The 20,198-nt window shown below is 42.4% G+C and overlaps 1 protein-coding gene across 2 annotated transcripts in view; it reads right to left on the reverse strand.

Moving 5' to 3' along the window:
- Nucleotides 1-20,198, reverse strand: part of LOC119649563 (serine/threonine-protein phosphatase rdgC) — a 316,188-nt gene that overhangs the window by 27,366 nt on the left and 268,624 nt on the right. For both annotated transcript variants that reach the window (XM_038051760.1, XM_038051759.1), the window contains 3 exons: nucleotides 11,647-11,740; nucleotides 11,402-11,553; nucleotides 5,859-6,026 (listed from right to left, as the gene is read on the reverse strand). In XM_038051760.1, coding sequence (XP_037907688.1) covers nucleotides 5,859-6,026; nucleotides 11,402-11,553; nucleotides 11,647-11,740 — 414 coding nt within the window. The remainder of the gene's footprint in view (nucleotides 1-5,858; nucleotides 6,027-11,401; nucleotides 11,554-11,646; nucleotides 11,741-20,198) is intronic.

A 20,198-nucleotide genomic window follows, 5' to 3' on the forward strand; every position in this document is an offset into this window, starting at 1 on the left:
CTGCAAAGTTAACCTTATTAAAAGACAGGAAAACATGGGCATATATTATTTGCATTTTCACTGGTTATAACTCACTAGCCAGGCATTTGTTCAGGATCGGCGTATTAAAAGATGATGCGGGAGCATCAGACATCCGCTTTATAGTGCTCATGTACTTCAGTTGTAAACTGGGGTATATTCAGTTAGAATTGGGTGTCGGGCACAAGGAACTATCGCGGTCTGAGTGTTCGGAAGCTTATCATACGCACACACAAGAACAGTATCTGTTAGATATTCTCCGCTGTCTTGTTAGGGCGGATAGGATAGCCTTCTACGCCTAGAATATCATGGGCCATACCAAAAAGGCTTCACTCAAAGCAATTAATTTTTTTTTCCGTGGCAGTCGATAGAAAAAGGAAAATCTACCCAAGAATTTTGATTGTTTACAGGAGGATGGATAATTGGTCTATATAACGATTAAAGTTATGAGTGATAAATTCGGCTCAATAGGTTACGTATGCATAATCTTCTTTCAATTCTATATACTTTTCCCAATGATGTTTAATATATTTGATACCCTTTTTATAATCAAAATTGACTTGCTCCTCAAAATAGCCATAAATTGTCGACATCACTTCATCGTTGCAAAATCTCTGGCCACTGAGCCAGTATATCAGACGTCAGGAGGGAGATAGGCCTCAGTGTCGCAGGTGCTAAATGGTACCAGCGTTATCTGAAGGAAGGCCTGAAACAAGTCGGAATACCGGAAGTTCGCGCTTCGGGTATAAAGGTTTTGTGTTCATCTTATGTGAGAAACTTCATCGCACATTTTTCTGTCCGTATATAGCTACAAATCCAACATTACATATCTTTCATATTTTTCCAAACTACGAGACATACGTACATATTACGCTCACCCTAAACAAACAAACTGCCTATTACCGAATACTGTACACATATATGCACGTATATAAATTGATCGTACCCGCAAAGTTCATTAGCACGCATATATTATATACCTACATGCACACATGTCTGGCTGACAAATAACTAAAAAACTAGAACAAAATAATTGTCTGCGACCCAATTCATAAGAACTCATTTCGTTGTGGTATTGACGAAATGATATGTGATGACGACGTCATGCGGGTTGTAGAGTGCACGAAATTCACAAAAAATTGTAAAGTTTCACCCCCTACAACTTTGTTAATAATAGTTGGATTTTCTTCAAACTTGACCAAACTGTGCATTATATTCTTCATTACACGCATGCCAAATTTTGTACCTCTGGGATGAACATAAGGGGGGTGCCGGGTAAATTTCTAAAATGTGGAAATATACTATTATTAACTTTATTTGTGCAGATATCGGAACCGGATATATTTTGAGGCCTAGATTTCGTAGAGATGCACCACTGTGATTTTTTTCAGATTTTTCGGTTGAATAGGTTCTGGGAACGAGACCTGTTACACTTTTTGGGGGTCATATTTTGAACCCTCACTCCCCTATGTTTCATCTAATATCAAATATTGAACCAGATTCGAAAAGTACTAATTGAGACCTTTCATTTGATACCCTACATGGCTACATTCTGTGAAAAAAAAATTTGCACCCTCCATTCACATGTACGGGGAGCCCCCCTTAAACTTAACACAAGAAGGCGCCACTTACTGCATGTAAAGGGATCACCAGATTACATACTCTCACCAATTTTCGTGACAATCGGTCTAGCCGTTTCCGAATAAATCGGGTGTGACAGACAGACAGACAGACAGACAGACGGACAGACAGACACCGTCTCGATTCTAATAAGGTTTTGTTTCACACAAAACCTTAAAAAAAGAGGCAATTACGAAAGCTCAGGACAGACCTACGCTATCATTCACGAAGTCAAGAAAGCGGGGAGCAACCCAGATTAGCCCACATGAGGAGAATGCTCCAAACAATCCAAACTTGAACCCAAGACGGAAGAAATTCTAATTAGGTTAGGGATGAAGCGCAGGAGCTAGGAAGCCCGCCATTAGTTATGCTAGCGCTGTTAAGAGCATTCAACTGGCCATATTACCAAAATATTTGTGTAAGCAATATTCACTCGTAAGGAGCAGGCAACTATTGAAGACCTTCTCGTCAGGCAGATATGCAAGGGATCGAGAACGACACTTGTATTTATCGGAATACGCTTTTGACCACTCTTGGATTAGCTGCGAATGGGTGAGAATCATCCAACCCGAAAAGTCTAAGGGTGCAATATGTTCAGTATTAAAAGAAGACGTGGGCGTCTTTGCCTCAAATGAAGTGATGACATACGTCAGGACCCTAGACATCTGCTAGGACTGTCGAATTTTTGGTACTAACGAACGAAGATATTTGTGAGTTCCTTATTAAGGCAGGTCTAGACCAGACACGGGCTGTTGCGCTGGTCACTAATAATTTCAGTGCGACGATGATGACTAGTACCCTAGTTTTTGATACTTGATTTCAAACGTTCCACACTCTATTAATAGGAGACTGGCAGCTAAATTCCTGGCAGTGTATTCTGTTGAAAGCTATCGCATTTACATGTTCATTGCGATGCAGTAGCTGCTTAAAATATGAAGCGGACAGAAGGACCCTAAGATCCTCAGAAAAGAATCTTAAATATGGAATCTTGAAGGAGAGAAAATGGTCTTTAAAACTCCTCATTACCGCTAAGTAGTTTCCATAATTCTATGCACTTTAAAAGTACTCAAGTGCCATTGGCTTCTCAGGCTGATAGAAAAAGGAGACAATTATGGGGTTCTAATCTTCGTTGCGACTAATCAAAGTGTGCGAAATATTTGAACCTACTTAAGCAAGTAGGTTATGGCGGTATCGATTTGCACGGAAAATTGGGGCAATAAACATTTCAGCATGTTGTTGCTGCGTATGCTCAGAAGGGAATAAACGCAATCCTTTGCTCGAGGCTCTGAGGTTGTTTTGACTCTTTTCCGTTGCAACCCTGATACGTTTCGGCATTGATACATTGCTGTCGATGAAACGTGGATACACTTTTGTATTATAGCTCAGAGCTAAATTATCAGTTAAAACAGTGGCTTTTCAGAGCCAAACGAGCTCCGAAGAAGGTAAGTAGGATGAAATCGCCCTTCGTGGTTATGCCTACGATTTTGTAGTATGCACACGTCAATTACATTATACCGATTACCTGGAAAACAATAACTGGAAAGTATTATCGTACCGGTTGAATAAAGAGATCAAGAAGAAACATCCTCATTGAATAAAAGGAAAGGATACTCTTTCATCAGAACAATACACACCTGAGCAGCAATGGTCAAGATGATGGAATTGAAGCTTAAATTACTACAACTTTCACCTTGTTTACTCGATTTGGTTCTCAGTTACTCTTTTTTAAGGTTTTGTGTAAAACAAAACCTTATTAAAATCGATTCAATGTCTGTCTGTCTGTCTGTCACACGCATTTTTCTCAAAAACGGCTAAACCGATTCGAACGAAATTTGGTGGACAGATGGGAACTATGAAATCGCACGCATACAGCGAGTGGCATAAATTTAGGTGGAGTTTAAAGGGGGGCTCCCCATACATGCAAAGGGGGGATTCAAAAATTTTTTTCACCGGATATAGTTGTGTAGGGTATCAAATGAAAGGTCTCGATTTGTACTTTCCGAAACTGATATTAAGTTTGCACGAATTGCAAACTGCGTGAGTAAGGAATCAAAATGTACGCACTTGAAATGAGACAGGACTCATTTTCGGAAACTACCCAACCCTAAAATCCGAAAAAAATCAGGGTGGTGCGCCTAGATGAAATCTAGGCCTCAAAATATGTCCCATTCCGATATCTGCTCAAATAAACTTACTAGTAGTATATTACTAGTTTATAGAAATTTACTGAAAAACCCTCTTTGATTCATCCTAGGACTTCCGAATTTTGTACCAGCATAGGGGACAATATTTCGTAAATATGTGCTAAATTTCATGGAAATCAGGCAATTAACGCCAAAGTTATAGCAGTTCAAACTTAGCAATTTCGCGCGAGTTTACTGCTTCCAAAGCCATGCAAATCAGATACTGACGTCATAATTGCCCGGAATAATTGACATTCACGTGGAATATTAAAGTCACATTTATGAAGAATCTATTTATCTGCAGCCCTTTTTAAGGTTTTTTTTGAAACACTTATTGAAATCTAATCTTCGAGAAATGTCCTATTCCGGTATCTGCTCAAAAAAATTACTAATAGTATATTATCAACTTTTAGAAATAGACTAAAAAGCTCTCCTTAAGTTCATCCTAAGTGTACTTAATTTTGCACCGACATAGAGGACAGCCTCGTGCATACACATGCCAGGTTTCATGAAAATCCAGCTATTAGTGGGAAAGTTATAGCAGTTCAAACTTATCAATTTCGTGCTAATTAGCAGCATTCTAAGCCATACAAATAAGATGCTGACGTCATAATTAACGAGAATAATTGAAATTCGAGTGAAATATTAAAATTCTATTCAAGAAGAATCTAATTCTCCCTAGTCCTTTTTTATAATTGATGTTGGTTAAATTGTTTTCATTCGCTAATAATATTAACCTGAGGGCGTGAAGCGTATGAGGTTGACCATTATCAACACAGGGCTTTCCATCAAGTGATTTATTTAAATCGGTTTCTAGAAAATAGAGGGCAATGGAGTTTTTAGCTATATTACACGGAGCTGTCGTGCACTCGTCGCTCCTCACATCTTTTTCTTTTTCTTCAGCCTTCAGTTCACAAGCGGGGTCGGCTCGTGGTGATTGGTTTCATCATTTTATTTTATCAAATGCCTGATCAGGATGTAATCGCGAGACCTTTAAATCCCCATCCAGCGTATCAAGCCACCATTGTTTTGGCCGGCTTTTTGGTTGCTTACCGTTGCTTTCGATGTTCTGATCAATACTGGTTGTTGAATTCTCGTTAGCGTGAATTACGTGACCACACCATCGAAAACGCCTCTCTTGCAGTTTTTCCACGATCGATGCAAACCCATATCGATCGCGGATATCGTCATTTCAGACGTAATCAAAACGTGTCACGCCACCAGTGCAATGCAACATCTTCGTCCCCATTACCGCAAGACGCCGTTCATTGTCCTTTATAGTCGGCCAACACTCAGAACTATAGAGAGTGGCAGACGGACGACATTGCAGTAAATTTTAGATTTGGGACGTGCGCTGATACGTCGATCACAAAGAACACCAGTTGGGGAATGCCACTTCATCCAGGTTGCATTAATGCGTGAAACAATTTCATTACGCAGTTCTCCATTGGCTGATAGCGTTGACTCGAGATTTTTAATCGCTGAGTTCTGACAATGGCAGTAACCTGCCCTTCGAGATACTTAAATCGCTCAATTCTGGCAATGGCAGTAATCTGCCCAGAACTGAACGATTTCAATATCTCGGGTCAATGCTATAAGCCAATGGAGAACTACGTTATGCTCCTCACATAGGGAAACACAAAACCTTTTATACCTGAAGCGTGAAGCTTCCGGTTTCCCGACTTGTTTATATCGGATTTAAAAAAAACTCAGCAGACTGCGGTTTACGCTGAACGAGGAGGTCATCGCCAAAGCAGATTTCTATTTTGAGGATCTTTCAAAATTCTATTTTTTAGATGGATTAAAAAAAAGGAGATTATTAGGAGATTCTAAATTAGCAAAAAAATCTGACTGGACGAGATAAATGAAGTAATATAAGAGTTATCACTTTTATTTTCATTCAGACAGGGTTATATGCCCGGAGGTCAAGCCAAGTTGAGTAGATATTGACCAAAACAATGAAGTATGATTCAGCTCGATTTTTAAAACGCTGTACTGTATATCGCCATTATCACCTATGCTATATGATCCACTCACCTTATGAAATACAACTAATAAGTCATCTAGTTTTCCATGTAGATCACCACAAATTGTTACTTGTTTTGAGATCGCCGTTGATGCTTGGTTCAAGTTTGGAAGTCGCCTCAAGCGTGTCGTTGATTCCCTTAAGATACCAGCTACATATTTTGCATGCAGTCGATTATACTGAAAATAATAAAAATGTTAATAGGTTTAAATTTGAAAAAAAGTAGTATTCCTAATGCCGAAGCACACGCTGCTTTACATGCCTTGAATTTGACCACATAGCGGCAAAATGCACCGGTGACTGTCATAGATCAAAAGGATGTAGAAAATGTGAGGGAGAAGGTCATATGTTCAGGGAGTGAAAGGCTGAGTCAGAATATATGCTTTGCAAGGGGGAAAAGGGGCATCGAATGTCGGCACATTGCAGGCAGCAGCAGACGCCCAGTGTTTAGGAGAGCCTTGGATGCAGTAAAGAAATGAGGTTGATAGAAATCAACCTCAACCACTACGAGGCAGCGCAAGACCTTCTCTCGCAGACATCTTTGAGAAGTGTATCGAAGCTGCCATAATCAACGAGCCTTATCGCAATAATGAGAGCGCTGCCTGGACTACAGATGTAACTGGCGAGGCGGTAATAAAGGCGTGTAGAAATCAAGCCATTCAAGAAGTGGTGGAGTTTCCAGAAGTTGGCTTCGTCAGGGCAAAATAGCTGGCTTCTACATATACATATAGTTGCTATGCTCCAACAAGCGCAACGATAGCAGAATTCGAAGAAATGCTAGGTATGTTAGTCTCGGGTGCAAGAAGTCGAAAGTCCAAGATTATAGCGGATGATTTCAACGCGTGGACAGTGGATTGGGGCACTCGCTCTACGAACACCATCCTGCTCGAGGCTTTCGCGGAGCTAGATATGGTGTTTGCAAATACGGGAAATGTTCGTCGGTGTTCATTAGGGAACAAATTAGGCGACACTGTCACATGTAACGTTCAATGACCAGCGCCCTATACACTGCTTTATATAGATAATGTTTTTCTACTGTTTCAAGGAAAGCTGATCTCGAGCACTTTGTTCAAAAACGGAATGATCGCCTCATTCAACATGGTATTAAATTGAATCTGAATAAAACAGAATTGACGATCCTTACGAAATAGGTATTATTACTGCCAGTGGCAGTGACTTGTCCAGAGCTGATGGATTTGAATGTCTCGGACCGGATCTCGGGTGTTCAAAGGGTAGTATAGGTCCCAGGGCGAAACGTGGATTAGTACCCACGATGGAGCATAAAACCTGGGAAACGCTTGCTGAACCAACACTAACAGCTCAACTACCAAACCCTATCTTCACTTCCACGCCATGACCGTTGGGAGCTCTTTCTTGACGAAAAGCTGCAAACGCAGAAGGATGGTTGGGTAGGGCTTACAACCCTACACGGAAAACAACACATTACGAAGCCACAAAAGGATTATTATCAACGTGCGCTTCCTGTACAAAGATGGAGCTGCCAAGCAGCTGGCCGATACCTTATCCCAATATAAGGCTGATGTAGCAGCGTTGCAAGAGATGCATTGGACAGGCACCGGTTTCGTGGAGAAAAGTCACTACACCATATCTCATACTGGCCATCCAGTAAACCATGTGCTGGGGGTAGGTCAGCCAAAAAATAAAATCTGCTGTTATCGGCTTTGAAAATATAAGCGAGCGGTGATCTACTCTCCGTTTGCGAGGCAAATTTACAAATAACAGCCTCATTAACATTCACGCCTCTACAGAGTCGGAAAAGGATACCTTCTACGAGGCAGTAGAACGAACCCTCGAAGCCTATCCCAGATATAATATTAAAATCATACTTGGGGATTTTAACAGCCAAGTAGGGATGGAACCCATATTCAGGCGATACGTCCGCTCCCATGGCTTACACCAAAATACGAATGATAGCGGACTACCGATTATTTATTTAGCAGTGTCACACGAAACGGTTGTTGGATGTACCTGGTTTGCGCGGAAAGCGGTCCACAAATAAACGTGGGTCTCTCCAGAAGGGGCTACTTTCAACCAAATTAACCTGTGCTGATCGAACGCCTCCACCCTTCAGCTTTGATGGATGTCAGAACATACGGGGGCCCAATATAGACTTGTATCACTATCTTGTTGGTATGGTGTTTCGAGCTCGAATAACAACACCACTCAGAATCTCCTCTGACAATCAGATGAGACTTAACACTGAAGTTATTCACAACTCCGTAACACCTATAAGAGGGAAATGGATGCCACAATAACCGCAGTCAACAGGGATCCTGGAGATGAAACATCTACAACGTTCGGGCTTCTAAAAATGACGTCGACCTTGCTCACTTTAAGGCTATACAATCGACTGTGAAGTCAATGGTCAGAAAAGCGCGTAAAAGGTACCTATTGAGCGTCGAAGCCAGCCTTGCCCGCGGTAACTTAAAACCCTTTTGGTCTCACGCTCGCAACTCTCGTAATCCAACTGAATATGTCCCTTCTTCTATCAGCTTCGCTGACTCCACTGCCAACTCCCCACAACAATCCTGGGACCTTCTCTGCACCTACTTCTCTTCAGTGTTTTCTCCCTCGAGCCCTTCACCCTCTACACCTTTCATAACCACAGACTCCTCCGAATCACTAGTCATTCCTTTCCTTACGCCTTCCTTGGTTGAGTTCCTCATTGGTAACCTTGACCCCAATGTCGGACCTGGCCCCTAATCTCTTCCTCCTTAACTGTAGAAAACACATTTCCCTCCCCCTGTGTATAATCTACAACAAAAGTCTAGACGAATGCTACTTTCCCCGTCTCTGGAAAGAGGCACTTATCATTCCTATCCTCAAGGGCGGAGACCCTTCCCTTGCTGTGAACTACCGCCCCATTTCTCTCCTCTTGTCCAAAATCCTAGAAAGATACGTCAACGACTGGTTGACCGCGCACTTCGGTCACCTCATTGTCAAAGAGCAGCATGGTTTCGTGAAACATAGATCAACGGCTTCAAATCTTCTGGTCTTTACCAACTTTGTTGCTAAACGCTTGAATTCACGACAGGAGGTACATGCTGTTTATACTGATTTCTCCAAAGCCTTTGACACCGTTGACCATAACATTCTCCTCTCTAAACTTTCTTCGCTAGACTTCCCTCCCTCAGTCATCTCCTGGCTTTCCTCCTATCTCTCATACCGTTCCTGCAAAGTTTCTTTTCATGGTCACTCATCTGGTTCCTTCTCTCCTTCCTCTGGTGTTCCCCAAGGCTCTACACTTGGCCCCCTATTCTTCCTGTTTTTTTATCAATGACCTCGCCTCCATCATCACCTGTCCGTATTTGCTTTACGCAGACGACCTTAAATTGTTTGTCTCTGTTTCGTCTCCATTGGACTGTGCTCTCTTACAATCCAACCTTAGCCCGTTGGTGATCGGTCAACAAGCTAACACTGAATGTCAACAAATGCCACTAGATGCGCTATTCCCTTAAACCCTCCCCATCATCCTTTTCCTATTCTCTCAGTGGTCAACCCCTTTCACTACTGACCTCTTTCAAAGACCTGGGTGTAATATTCGACGATAAACTTCGTTTCAATTCCCACTTCGTTGACATCATCAATAGAGCTTTCAAAATGTCTGGTTTTATCCTACGTTCCTCGTCCGACTTTACCTCAATCCAGCCCTCCTTAACACTCTTCAATTCCCTTGTCAAAAACATCCTTGAATATTGCTGTGTAGTCTGGTCCCCCTATCGCATCCGTGACGGCCGCGCTCTTGAAGCTGTACAACGCAAATTCACCCGGACCGTCTTTTATAAAAAGAACCTTCCACGGGTTGATTATCCGTCACGACTCCGCACCCTCAATCTCCCCTCCCTAGAGCAACGCCGTATCTTCTTTGAGATGTGTTCTCTTTTCAAACTCTGCAACGGTCTGATGGACTGCTCTGCCAACTCGGATATTACTTTCCGTATCGCCTCGTCTCATAACACACGTAGTGCGGACATTTTTTATGTACCCTTCGCCGAGCTCGAGATTGACTTTCACTCTTCGATCCCGAGGTTTTGCGGGTCCTACAATGCCCTACAGCTTGGTTCCTTTGACTCTATGTCCCTCTCTAGCTTTAAGCGCAAAATATGCCATTTACTTGCTCCTCCCTCTGAGGACAATATGTAATAAGAAATTTGCTTTCTGTGCATTGTCTTCATTAAATAAATAAATAAATAAACAGATCAAATTTTCTCTCTGCGCTAAGTGATGAAAAAACTGTTGGAATATGGACATAAGTTGCACCATCTCTTCATCAATTTCAAGGTCGCTTATGATAGCATAGCCAGGGTAAAACTGTACACGACCATGAGAGAATTCGGTATCCCAACGAAATTGATATGACTGAAAAGAATGACCCTGAACAAAGTGAGAGGCAGGATCACTCTGGAGACCATTCGACATCAACAACAGTCTAAGACAAGGGGATGCCCTATCATGTGTCCTCTTTAACCTGCCCCTCGAGAAAGGGATCCGTGATGCTGAGGTAAATGCAAGAGGTACGATCCTCTTTAAGTCCACCCAACTACTGGCCTAAGATAACGATATCGACATCATGGGAAAAACGATGTATTCCTCGGAGACGTAGGTTCTTAGCAAGAAAAATTGCGAACTTTTGGCGGCGTTCGAGAGAAGAATCCTCCGAAGACGATTTTTTTGGTCACCTACATGAGGATGGACGATTCTATTGCTTACACAACGACGAAATCTATGAGCGATACTAGACCCTACCTGAGATGGAGCAATGGCGTAGGTCAGGACGCCAGACAGCTTTTAGGGATATCGAATTGGTGAACCTCGGCGCAAAACAGGGATGCCTGGAGTTCCCTATTAAGGCAGGCCTAGACCGGATACCGGTTGTTGCGCCATTGGTGATGATGAATGTTATCAGCTAATGGTGAATTGGGTTATGAGGTTGCTTCACGTATCAATGCAACTTGGATGAAATGGCGTTCCTTAACGGGCGTTCTTTGTGATTACTGCGTCAGCGATATGGGGTTGCATCGACCGCGGAAAAATTGAGGAAGACGCGTCTTCGTAATATGGGAATGTGGTTCGTCCTAATGAGAATTCACTAGCTAAGATTGGCTTTAATATCGATGTCGATCGGAAGCGACCAAAATGCCCACTCAATGATGATGACTTGAGAGCCTCTCGATTCAAGATCAAGATCAGGCCTACAGCCAAATAAAACAACGCATCCCATCCAGATTAGCCTCACCTCACCTCATTACTGAACTTGCAAAGGGTAAAATGAAGAATAAATTCCACTATTACGCACTAAAGTCAGGTTTGCTATTCCTTCCTGGTGGTAGTGGCCAGATTACGCTTCCTTCCAGCCTACTAATTGGGCTCGAAATAGAGCAACCTAACATGTTTCAAGGCCTGGGTTCATGCTATCTTGCTACGTCATCCATTCATAATATTTTCAATAAACAACTTGTTCGTTTGATTAGTGAATCAATGAGCTTTAGTTTTTATGAACTTTTTTGTCAGGAAAGCATTAAGGACGACTTACCTTTTTCTTACGAAATAAATCTATTAAAGTATCTATATCCTTCTTCTGTAATGGAAAATTTAAATGTGGACCCCGATATGATCGCTCTGGACCGCATATACCCTCATCCGACAAGTCATCGGATTCATCCGAGAATCGTGAATCTAAATGATCTGGAAAATAAGAAAAAACCCCAATCAGTTTTTTATAATTTTTTTTTTATTTCTCGACACTAGTAATTATGATTGATGACTAATTATGCTCACCATTTGAGGATGCTCTGGATGTCGCTAAGGAATCAGAAGGTCTCGCTGCAGCATCGGGAATGTGTGTTAAAAGCGCATTAAAGAAATTGTATAGCTGGAAAGAAAAAGGATATTTCGTTAGAAGATCTATTGTGCGGCTGCTATTTTTTTCAGTATCCGAAAATACTTAATGCTTTTTACACTCAAGGAGGAGGTTCTTTTACAGTTTACCACGAACATTTTGCAAAGATCTCACGTTTGCAAGGGATGCTGAAGAGAATATTTTCAGGGATTTTAATCCTCCACTCTACAAAAGGACATTGCACTGCTATACTCAAAGTTGTGTCTAACATCAAAAACAAATCTTCCCATTGTCACGTTCCTTCTACATCTCTTAAGTAGAAAACATCTCCACAAAATCGAGATGGATCATTCCTATTGAAACAAGTAAGCTGATGGCAAGCAAAAGACACTGTAACTTAGGATAATCCTTAACATATAACAGCATTCTACTTGCACTATAATGCGGTAGTTCGTCGAGTTAAGATAGTTAGGTCCCGGCTTCGAACCGGTGGAGAAAGCAATATTTTATCTATTTAAAGCTGTTTGCACAATTCCATGTTTCTAGCTAAAAAAATATGATACAAAAGATGTAATACCAAATAATCCTTACAGGACAATGTGCAGCGCGTTTACAGGAAATATGTACGGGCATATATACAACTAGACACTCTGGGAGCTCAAGGCTCTCCTTTTCCGCAAACTTTTCAATCTGATACTTTCCAAAAACAAGGCATGTTTTTTTCTGTCGTTTTGACTTTTCAGCAGCCCCGCTTTGTCAAAAAATTCCACTTTGAAGTAGCTGCAATCCGATATTTACCTTCTTCCTCAATTTAAAGTTCTGTAATTAATTCAATTTTATCCAACTTTGCGATTCAAATTGAAAATGAAATGATGAAATGATGATGATAAAAACAGCACTAATTTCCTTCCTTTCCCTTTTCGGTGCAATTTTCAATCTGGCTTTCGGTAAGTGCTTAGCATATTTTAATGTTGAATGCAATTTCCCACGATTTATACAAACTTTTAATTAAATTAAAACTCAAATTTGAATTAAACGATTCTTGGAAATACCAATTTGATGTACAGAAGGAAACGCTTTTCAATAAAATTCGCTTAATTAAATTTCCATCAACGACGGGGAATCACTTGTTTGCATTTGTCTCATTTATATTCGCCATTTGAATTCCTTTATCCTTTGACCGTTAAAATATTTTCTTCTTGATTACATTAAAATGTCTTTTACGATCCAATATTCGCGAATTAATCAAGAGTCCAATTCCTTCTTCACTCCAAAGACAGAATTAACATTGAAGCTCCCATTTCGGCTCTTATCCCATCCATCCTGATTGACTATAAACATTTATGTACTTGCAATGGGGGCTAGGAAGGAAGCGGATATGAGGTTTTTTTTACCTCACTAATCTAGCATGCTTCGGGGGATGGAAAACCTTTTTGTCAAAGGCTGAATTGATATTCAAGTTTAGGAGTTGGCGAAATTTAAGAATGTATTCCGATAAATATGCTAATAGTGAAGGGGTCCGAATATTTTTCGTTGGACATGAACTGAAGGGTTTTTAAGCTCCACGGCATAGGGATAAATTTTTCTTGTTTGTACCCATTTATGAAAAATTTAATTTGTCGATTTTTTATTCAACGTGACAAATATGCCAAAATGAATTGAAGTTTTCTATTGGTGACCCATAAAATATTGGGTTGGGGAAAAAGAAATGTCGCCCCCCCCCCTCTTTATTTGCAAGAAACTCAGACTCGCAAGTCTCTTTTTAGGCCAACTTAGTAGCACCAAGAGCGTTTCGCATGGACCGGAAGAGATGGTAATCACTTGGTGCCAGGTCCGGACTATACGGTAGATGCGATAGGACATCCCATCCGAGCTCCCGTAGCTTCTGGGGGTTCATCACAAATGTTGAGGCCGAGCGTTGGAACACAACACCATTCCTATTGACCAATTCTGGCCGCTTTTGGTCAATCGCCTGCTTCAAACGGTCGAGTTGCTCACAGTAGATAAGCAGCTCATAGTGGATGATTCCCTTTCAATCCCACTAAACACACAGCAAAACCTTCCAGGCCATCAATCCGGGCTTGGCGATGGTTTGGGCCGGCTCGCCGCGCTTCGACCACCATCTTTATCGCTTGAGGTTATCGTATGTGATCCACTTTTCATCACCAGTCACCATCCACTTCGAAAATGGGTCGAATTCGTTCCGTTTCAGCAGTGCATCGCAGGTATTGATTCGGTCTGAGAAATTTTTTTGCGTCAACTCTTGTCGCATCCAAACATCCAGCTTTTTTTTGGAATTCAATCTTCTGCAAATGATTCCAAATGTTTTTATGGTCTATACCAGCTTAATAAAAATAAAACTAGGTAGCTTTCTACTACTACAATATATTTTAATAGTTAGTAAATACGTATTTCGAGAGCTACTTACTCTCTTCCTCAGTACTTGAGCTTACTTAAGCCAAGAGGTCGAGGATGCCTGGGGCGAATGTTCGGTGGTATTCCGTCAAAACATTGCCGGTTACATAGCTGCGGAGAGCAGTCAACGTCCAGCAGTTCAAGAGGCTCCAGATGCAGGCGAAAACGTAGTGAGGCTGGAAAGGATTAAAATACCCAGCTACGGCGGCGACTACACTCAGTGGGCAGCATTCCATGACTTATTCAAGGTCATGGTGCAGGACAACAACAAGTTAAATGGTGTGCAGAAGCTTCAATATCTCCGTGCGTCGGTCAAGGCAGAACAATTGATACGCCACCTCACTCTAACAGAGAATAATTATGCGGCAGCATGGAAGTTACTGAAGGAACGATACGATAACACGAGGGCCATCGGGAATGCCTACATGAAGAGCATATGGAGTTTACCGACCAGCACTCCAGCTAGTGCGATATGTATCAAGCGCATATTGGACACGATCGAGCAATTCCGTGCCAATACTGAATCATTGGGAGCAGATTTAGTCGACTTAATCATGGTTTACATCCTACAACAAAAATTGGACACTGAAAGTAATTCTGAATGGCAGAAATTTATTGGTTCTTCGAACGAGATACCAACTTTGGAAAAATTCACGACCTTCTTGCATCAACGGTTCACAATACTGGAAGCAGTGCAGATTACCCAACGCAAGACGGTGAGAGTAGGGGCACACTCAGCACAAGCAACGGGAGCCGTCTGCCGAGTACGCCAGGGCGATCACCGAATTTCCCAATGCGACACATTACTTAACTCGGACATAGCCAAACGACGAGAGCTGGTAGCATCTTTGCGGTTGTGCAGCAATTGCTTGCACGAGGTTCATGCAGCCAGGAACTGCCCATCACGCAAAAGGTGCAACTGTGTGGAAAGAAGCATAACTCAATGTTACACCAAGCATCGTCGAATAGAGCTCCATCTTCAACTTTGCCGAATCCACAACAACAAGTCTCATCGCTGAATGCTATTAAAAGTGGCGTCGACATTACGGGTGTTCTACTAGCTATAGCAAGGATTCTAGTAAAGGACAGCCAAGGCACATTCATCCTTTTGCATGCTTTGGTCGATCAGGGGTCTGCGGCGCAACTCTTACGGCTACCACGTCGCGCGACAAACCTGACAATCAGCGGCATCGGGAGCCATTCAACGAGCAGCAGAGGAGCGATATCTGCTCATTGCAAAGAGAAATGGTCGATAAGATGTTTCAACTTATCTCTTGTCGTAGTAACACATATAACGGACAAGATTCCCCAGTCCAAGACACCATGAAGGATAGCTGAATTGAGACAGGAGGATTTAGCTGACTCATCGTATTACATTCCGGGGAAGATCGACGTCCTCCTGGATGCTGACGTTTATGGCGATCTATTGGAAATTGACGTAATCCGGATAAAGCATACCAAAGGTTTGGCTGAAAAAACCAAAATCGGTTGGATCCTGTCCGGGCCTGTCAACCAAGTAACACGAGAAGCAGAACCTTCCATCAGTATGGTTAGCATCGAACAGCTAGATGCTGACATACGAAAATTATGGTAACAGGAAGAGTTGCCACAAGAGCGAATCCTCACCGAAGAGGAAGCAGATTGCGAGAGGCAGTTCATCCGAACTACTAAGAGGGATCCAACGTCAGGCCGATACATAGTCAGACTACCGATTAAGCCTGACATGAACCCCTCGATCATGTTGCATCCGTCATTAAAAGACGCTGTCATACGCCTCCGCCAGACAGAGACAAAACTCGGACGGAATCCAGAGCTTAAAGCGCAGTACAATGCATTCCTAAAGGAATATCTGGAATTGTGACATATGAGCGAGGTCCCGTCCGCGGAAATTTTTTGCAGACACTCATAATACTTGCCACATCATGCTGTGGTTAGAGAGGACGGCACAACTACGAAAGTTCGCGTCGTATTCAATGCGTCCCATAAAACGTCCTCCGGCACCTCGTCGAACGATATCCTAATGGTGGAACCAAATACGCAATACACCATCTTTGAAATATTGCTGCGATGGAGGAGGCAAAAATACGCATTGGCTGCTGACATTGAGAAGATGTACCGACAGGTACTCGTCGACAGTCGAGACTGCGACTTACTGCGAATTCTTTGGAGACCAGAACCCCAAGGTCCAATAAAGTACTACCGGCTAAACACATCTACTTATGACACCGCCAATGCTCCCTTCGAAGCAACACGTACACTACAACAGGTCGCTGAAGACGAGCAATTCACGTCACCATCAGCAAGTGAAAGAATCAAAAAGGACTTCTATGTGGATGAGTTGCTGGATTTTGCATTCGCGAATGGTCCACGAATTATGAGGACGTTCTGAAGCATGTAAACTCCGCTGACCGGGAAACGTCTGACGTAGTCGACATCAATCTAGAGAATACCATCAAGACATTGGGTTTGCAATGAATTCCTAGAGACGACATATTCACCTTTAAAGTGAAACTGCTTTACATCTCAGCGAACGAGCCAGTTACGAAACGAATAATTATATCCAATGCTGCAAGGTTATTCGATCCACTTGGTTGGATCCAGCCCATCATAATAGTTAGCAAGATATTTACCCAAAGATTGTGGCTACAGAAACTGGATTGGGATAAGCCCGTACCTGACCAGTTGAAAATCGAGTGGCTGACCTACATGAAGGAGTGGCCAGCGTTATATCAACTTCAAATACCACGATACATACAGACGTCTGATCGCTGCAAGGTAGAACTCCATGGTTTCTGCGACGCGTCAATGGCAGCTTTTGCAGCGGTGATTTACGGATGGCACGGTATCTGCGAACATATTAAAATCGAAATCGAAAGTGGTACCTTTAAAGGTACAGTCAGTACCCCGGCTAGAATTGAACGGTGCCGTCCTACTGTGCAGATTGATGAAACACGTGAAGCGAGCCTGCGAATTCCCTGCCGACACAGCTGAATTTTACTGGACGGATTCGACCATTGTCCTCGCTTGGTTAAGTGATCACCCAGCCAGGTGGAAAACGTTCGTCGCAAATAGGGTGAGCGAAATCCAGGCCACGAGCAACTCTATTCAATGGAGACACGTCGATACAGAGTGGAACCTGGCGGACATAGCGGGAGTGACTGCTTCTCAGCTTGTGGTGGAACGGACCCGAGTGGCTGCAACACAAACCAATCAAGTACTCGTCAAGGGCACTGTTCACTGATTCTGATGGGATCCTCAGGGTGGGCGGAAGACTACGACACTCACTATTATCGGACGATCGTAAGCATTGAAGTTCAAGAGATTCTCAAATTACTCTAAAATATTGACAGAAAAGGTGGTCAGACTGATTGGCTTGCAGACTTTGGCTGGGGTTCGATCCCGATTTAACTTTATTAGGAAGGCTTTAAAGCCGCCTATGATAGCATTACCAGGGTAAAACTGTATACGGCCATGAGAGAATTCGGTATTTCGACGAAATTGATAAGACTGCCTAGGCTGACCCTGACCGATGTGCGAGGCCAGATGAAAGCAGCAGGATTACTCTCAAGACCATCCGATATCAACAACGGTCTACGACAAGGCGATGCCCTATCATGAGTCCTCTTTAACCTGGCCCTCGAGAAAGTAATCCGTGATGCTGATGTAAATGCAAGAGGTATGATCCTCTTTAAGTTCACCCTACTACTGGCCTATGCTGATGATATCGACATGATGGGAAAATCAACCCGAGACGTATAAAGTGCCTTCATCCGGATCGAGCAGGGGGTTATCCCTGCGAGATCTTGGGCTGCATATCAATGAAGTCAAGACGAAATATATGGTGGCAACATCAGCACCGAAAACCACCCAACCAACAACATCAAACCGCACTGGTCAAACAGGAAGAATAAGGATAGGAGAATACAACTTTGAGACCGTTGACAATTTCTCCTATCTAGGGTCGAAAATCACAACCAATAACAGTTACGATGATGAAATCCGCGCAGGATTCTTGTCGGCCAACAGAGCCTATTTCAGCTTACAAAAACTGTTCCACTCGAAACGTCTTACTATAAGATCAAAGCTCTTACTGTACAAGACTATGATCTTGCCAGTCCTCATGTATTCCTCGGAAACTTGAGTTCTTAGCAAGAAAAATTGCGAACTCTTAGCCGCGTTCAAGAGAAGAATCCTCCGAAGAATTTTTGGCACCCCACATGAGGTTGGACGATTCCGTAGCCTACACAATGACGAAATCGATGAGCGATACTATGACCTCAGGTTGTGGATAAAATCCGGCTCAATAGGATATGGTGGGTGAGTCATTTAATCCGTATGGATGAGGATGATCCTACCCGGAATGTCTAGAAGGGCAATATCTGTTGTAGAAAAAGAAGACGAGGCAGATCCTACCTAAGATGGAGCGATGGCCAGGACGCCAGACAGCTATTAGGGATATCGAATTGGTGGACCTCGGCGCAAAACCGGGATGTCTGGGGTTCTTTATTAAGGCAGGCCTAGACCGGATATCGGTTGTTGCGCCGTTGATGATGATGAGGAAGACCACTTTAACCTCCATGCCGTCGGTATGGGCCTACATATGTTCCATTAGTATAATCCCCTGTATTCGGTTGTATAATTTCCAAAACACCATTCTCTTCGCTCCCTTAAATAGTCGGTATGCTTTCTATCGTATGTTAGCAAAGTTATGATTCTACAAACTACCTTTCGTTCGCTGGTGTTGGTCTACCAGTAGACATATATTTGGGTGGTTGTTAAATGAATTAAATACGACCTCGAAATCTGCGAAGTATTTGCTGAGCTACGAGTATAGAACGTATTAAAACTTATAAAGTTGCAGTATTACGAAATGTGAACTGACCCAATTGGTCACATCGAGCATGACAGGAGGGGCTCAAATTTCTCAGATATCGAATTGAGGAATGGGACCATCGGTACAACGAAGCCGGAGACTGTGCATCTGAACTACATGAACGGCTCATTCGTTTTACACCCTGTCCTGCCCTATTTTATACCTCCAAATGTCTCAAACTTAAGTGGGGTGAAGATAATCCGCTCTTCTCTTCAACATGGACCTTCCCCGCGCTGATTATTGATCCTCTTTATCTCACATGACAATTCTTCATTTACCATAATCCTAAAATTATGTTCTTAGCCCGGGTGCCTGCCTTTCGTAGGGCTTGAATTTTGTTTGCTGGCTCTGCATTGAACTGCAGTTTGGGGTCTTAAGATTCTCCCCATTTTCCCAGATTAAGAGACAGAATTATAATAGTTACTGTTCGGGACAATAAGTAATTAGTTTCGGATTACGTTTAATCTTTTTATTGCCAACTCGAGTGTTGTTCGCTCCAAGTTTACGTTAATTTAGGCTTATCACATGCATATAGTGCTCAAATTATAGGATTACGCCAGTTTGACTGTCGACAACAATATACAGAAATTACTCAGCTAATTCCCGAATAATACCATGTGTTATACATGACATAAACTTCCATTATAAGCATGACTGGAAGGAATGTATAATTAATCCTTGAAACTCACTTTACTTCAACATCATCCTCTCATCACGCAATAAATATTAGAATAATGGCGAAATGAAGTGAAGTAAATGATTAAAAATCTGACTTGGGCCATTTCAAACTTCCATTTTATCGCTTTTGTCTTTTAGATTGTGCAAATGCTTTCACGGAACGTCCGTTACCTCGCCTTCGGTAATATCCTTGCGTTAAGATGAGAGAAAAAAACGAAACGACTGAATGGAAACTTCAAAGCAAGGAAACGAGTGTGGTTATCTAGGGGATGACTCCCTATAAAAACGTTCCGAGGACCCGAGGATGCTGTCGCTGGAAAAAAAGTCAAATTGTGTTATAGCGAATTTCACTGGCTGTTCTATGCGAGATTACAATATGTACGGGTATGTTGAGAGCTCAGAATGGGAGGACGGTACCAGCACTTTTATTATTTACCCGCCATCATACTTGTGGTATCATCCTTACTTTGCAGATATTGCCTTTTCGGTGAAAATGTTTGGAAATATAATGGCTGCATTAAAAAC

This window comes from Hermetia illucens, chromosome 2 (assembly GCF_905115235.1).
Source record: "Hermetia illucens chromosome 2, iHerIll2.2.curated.20191125, whole genome shotgun sequence".
Lineage (NCBI taxonomy): Eukaryota > Metazoa > Arthropoda > Insecta > Diptera > Stratiomyidae > Hermetia > Hermetia illucens.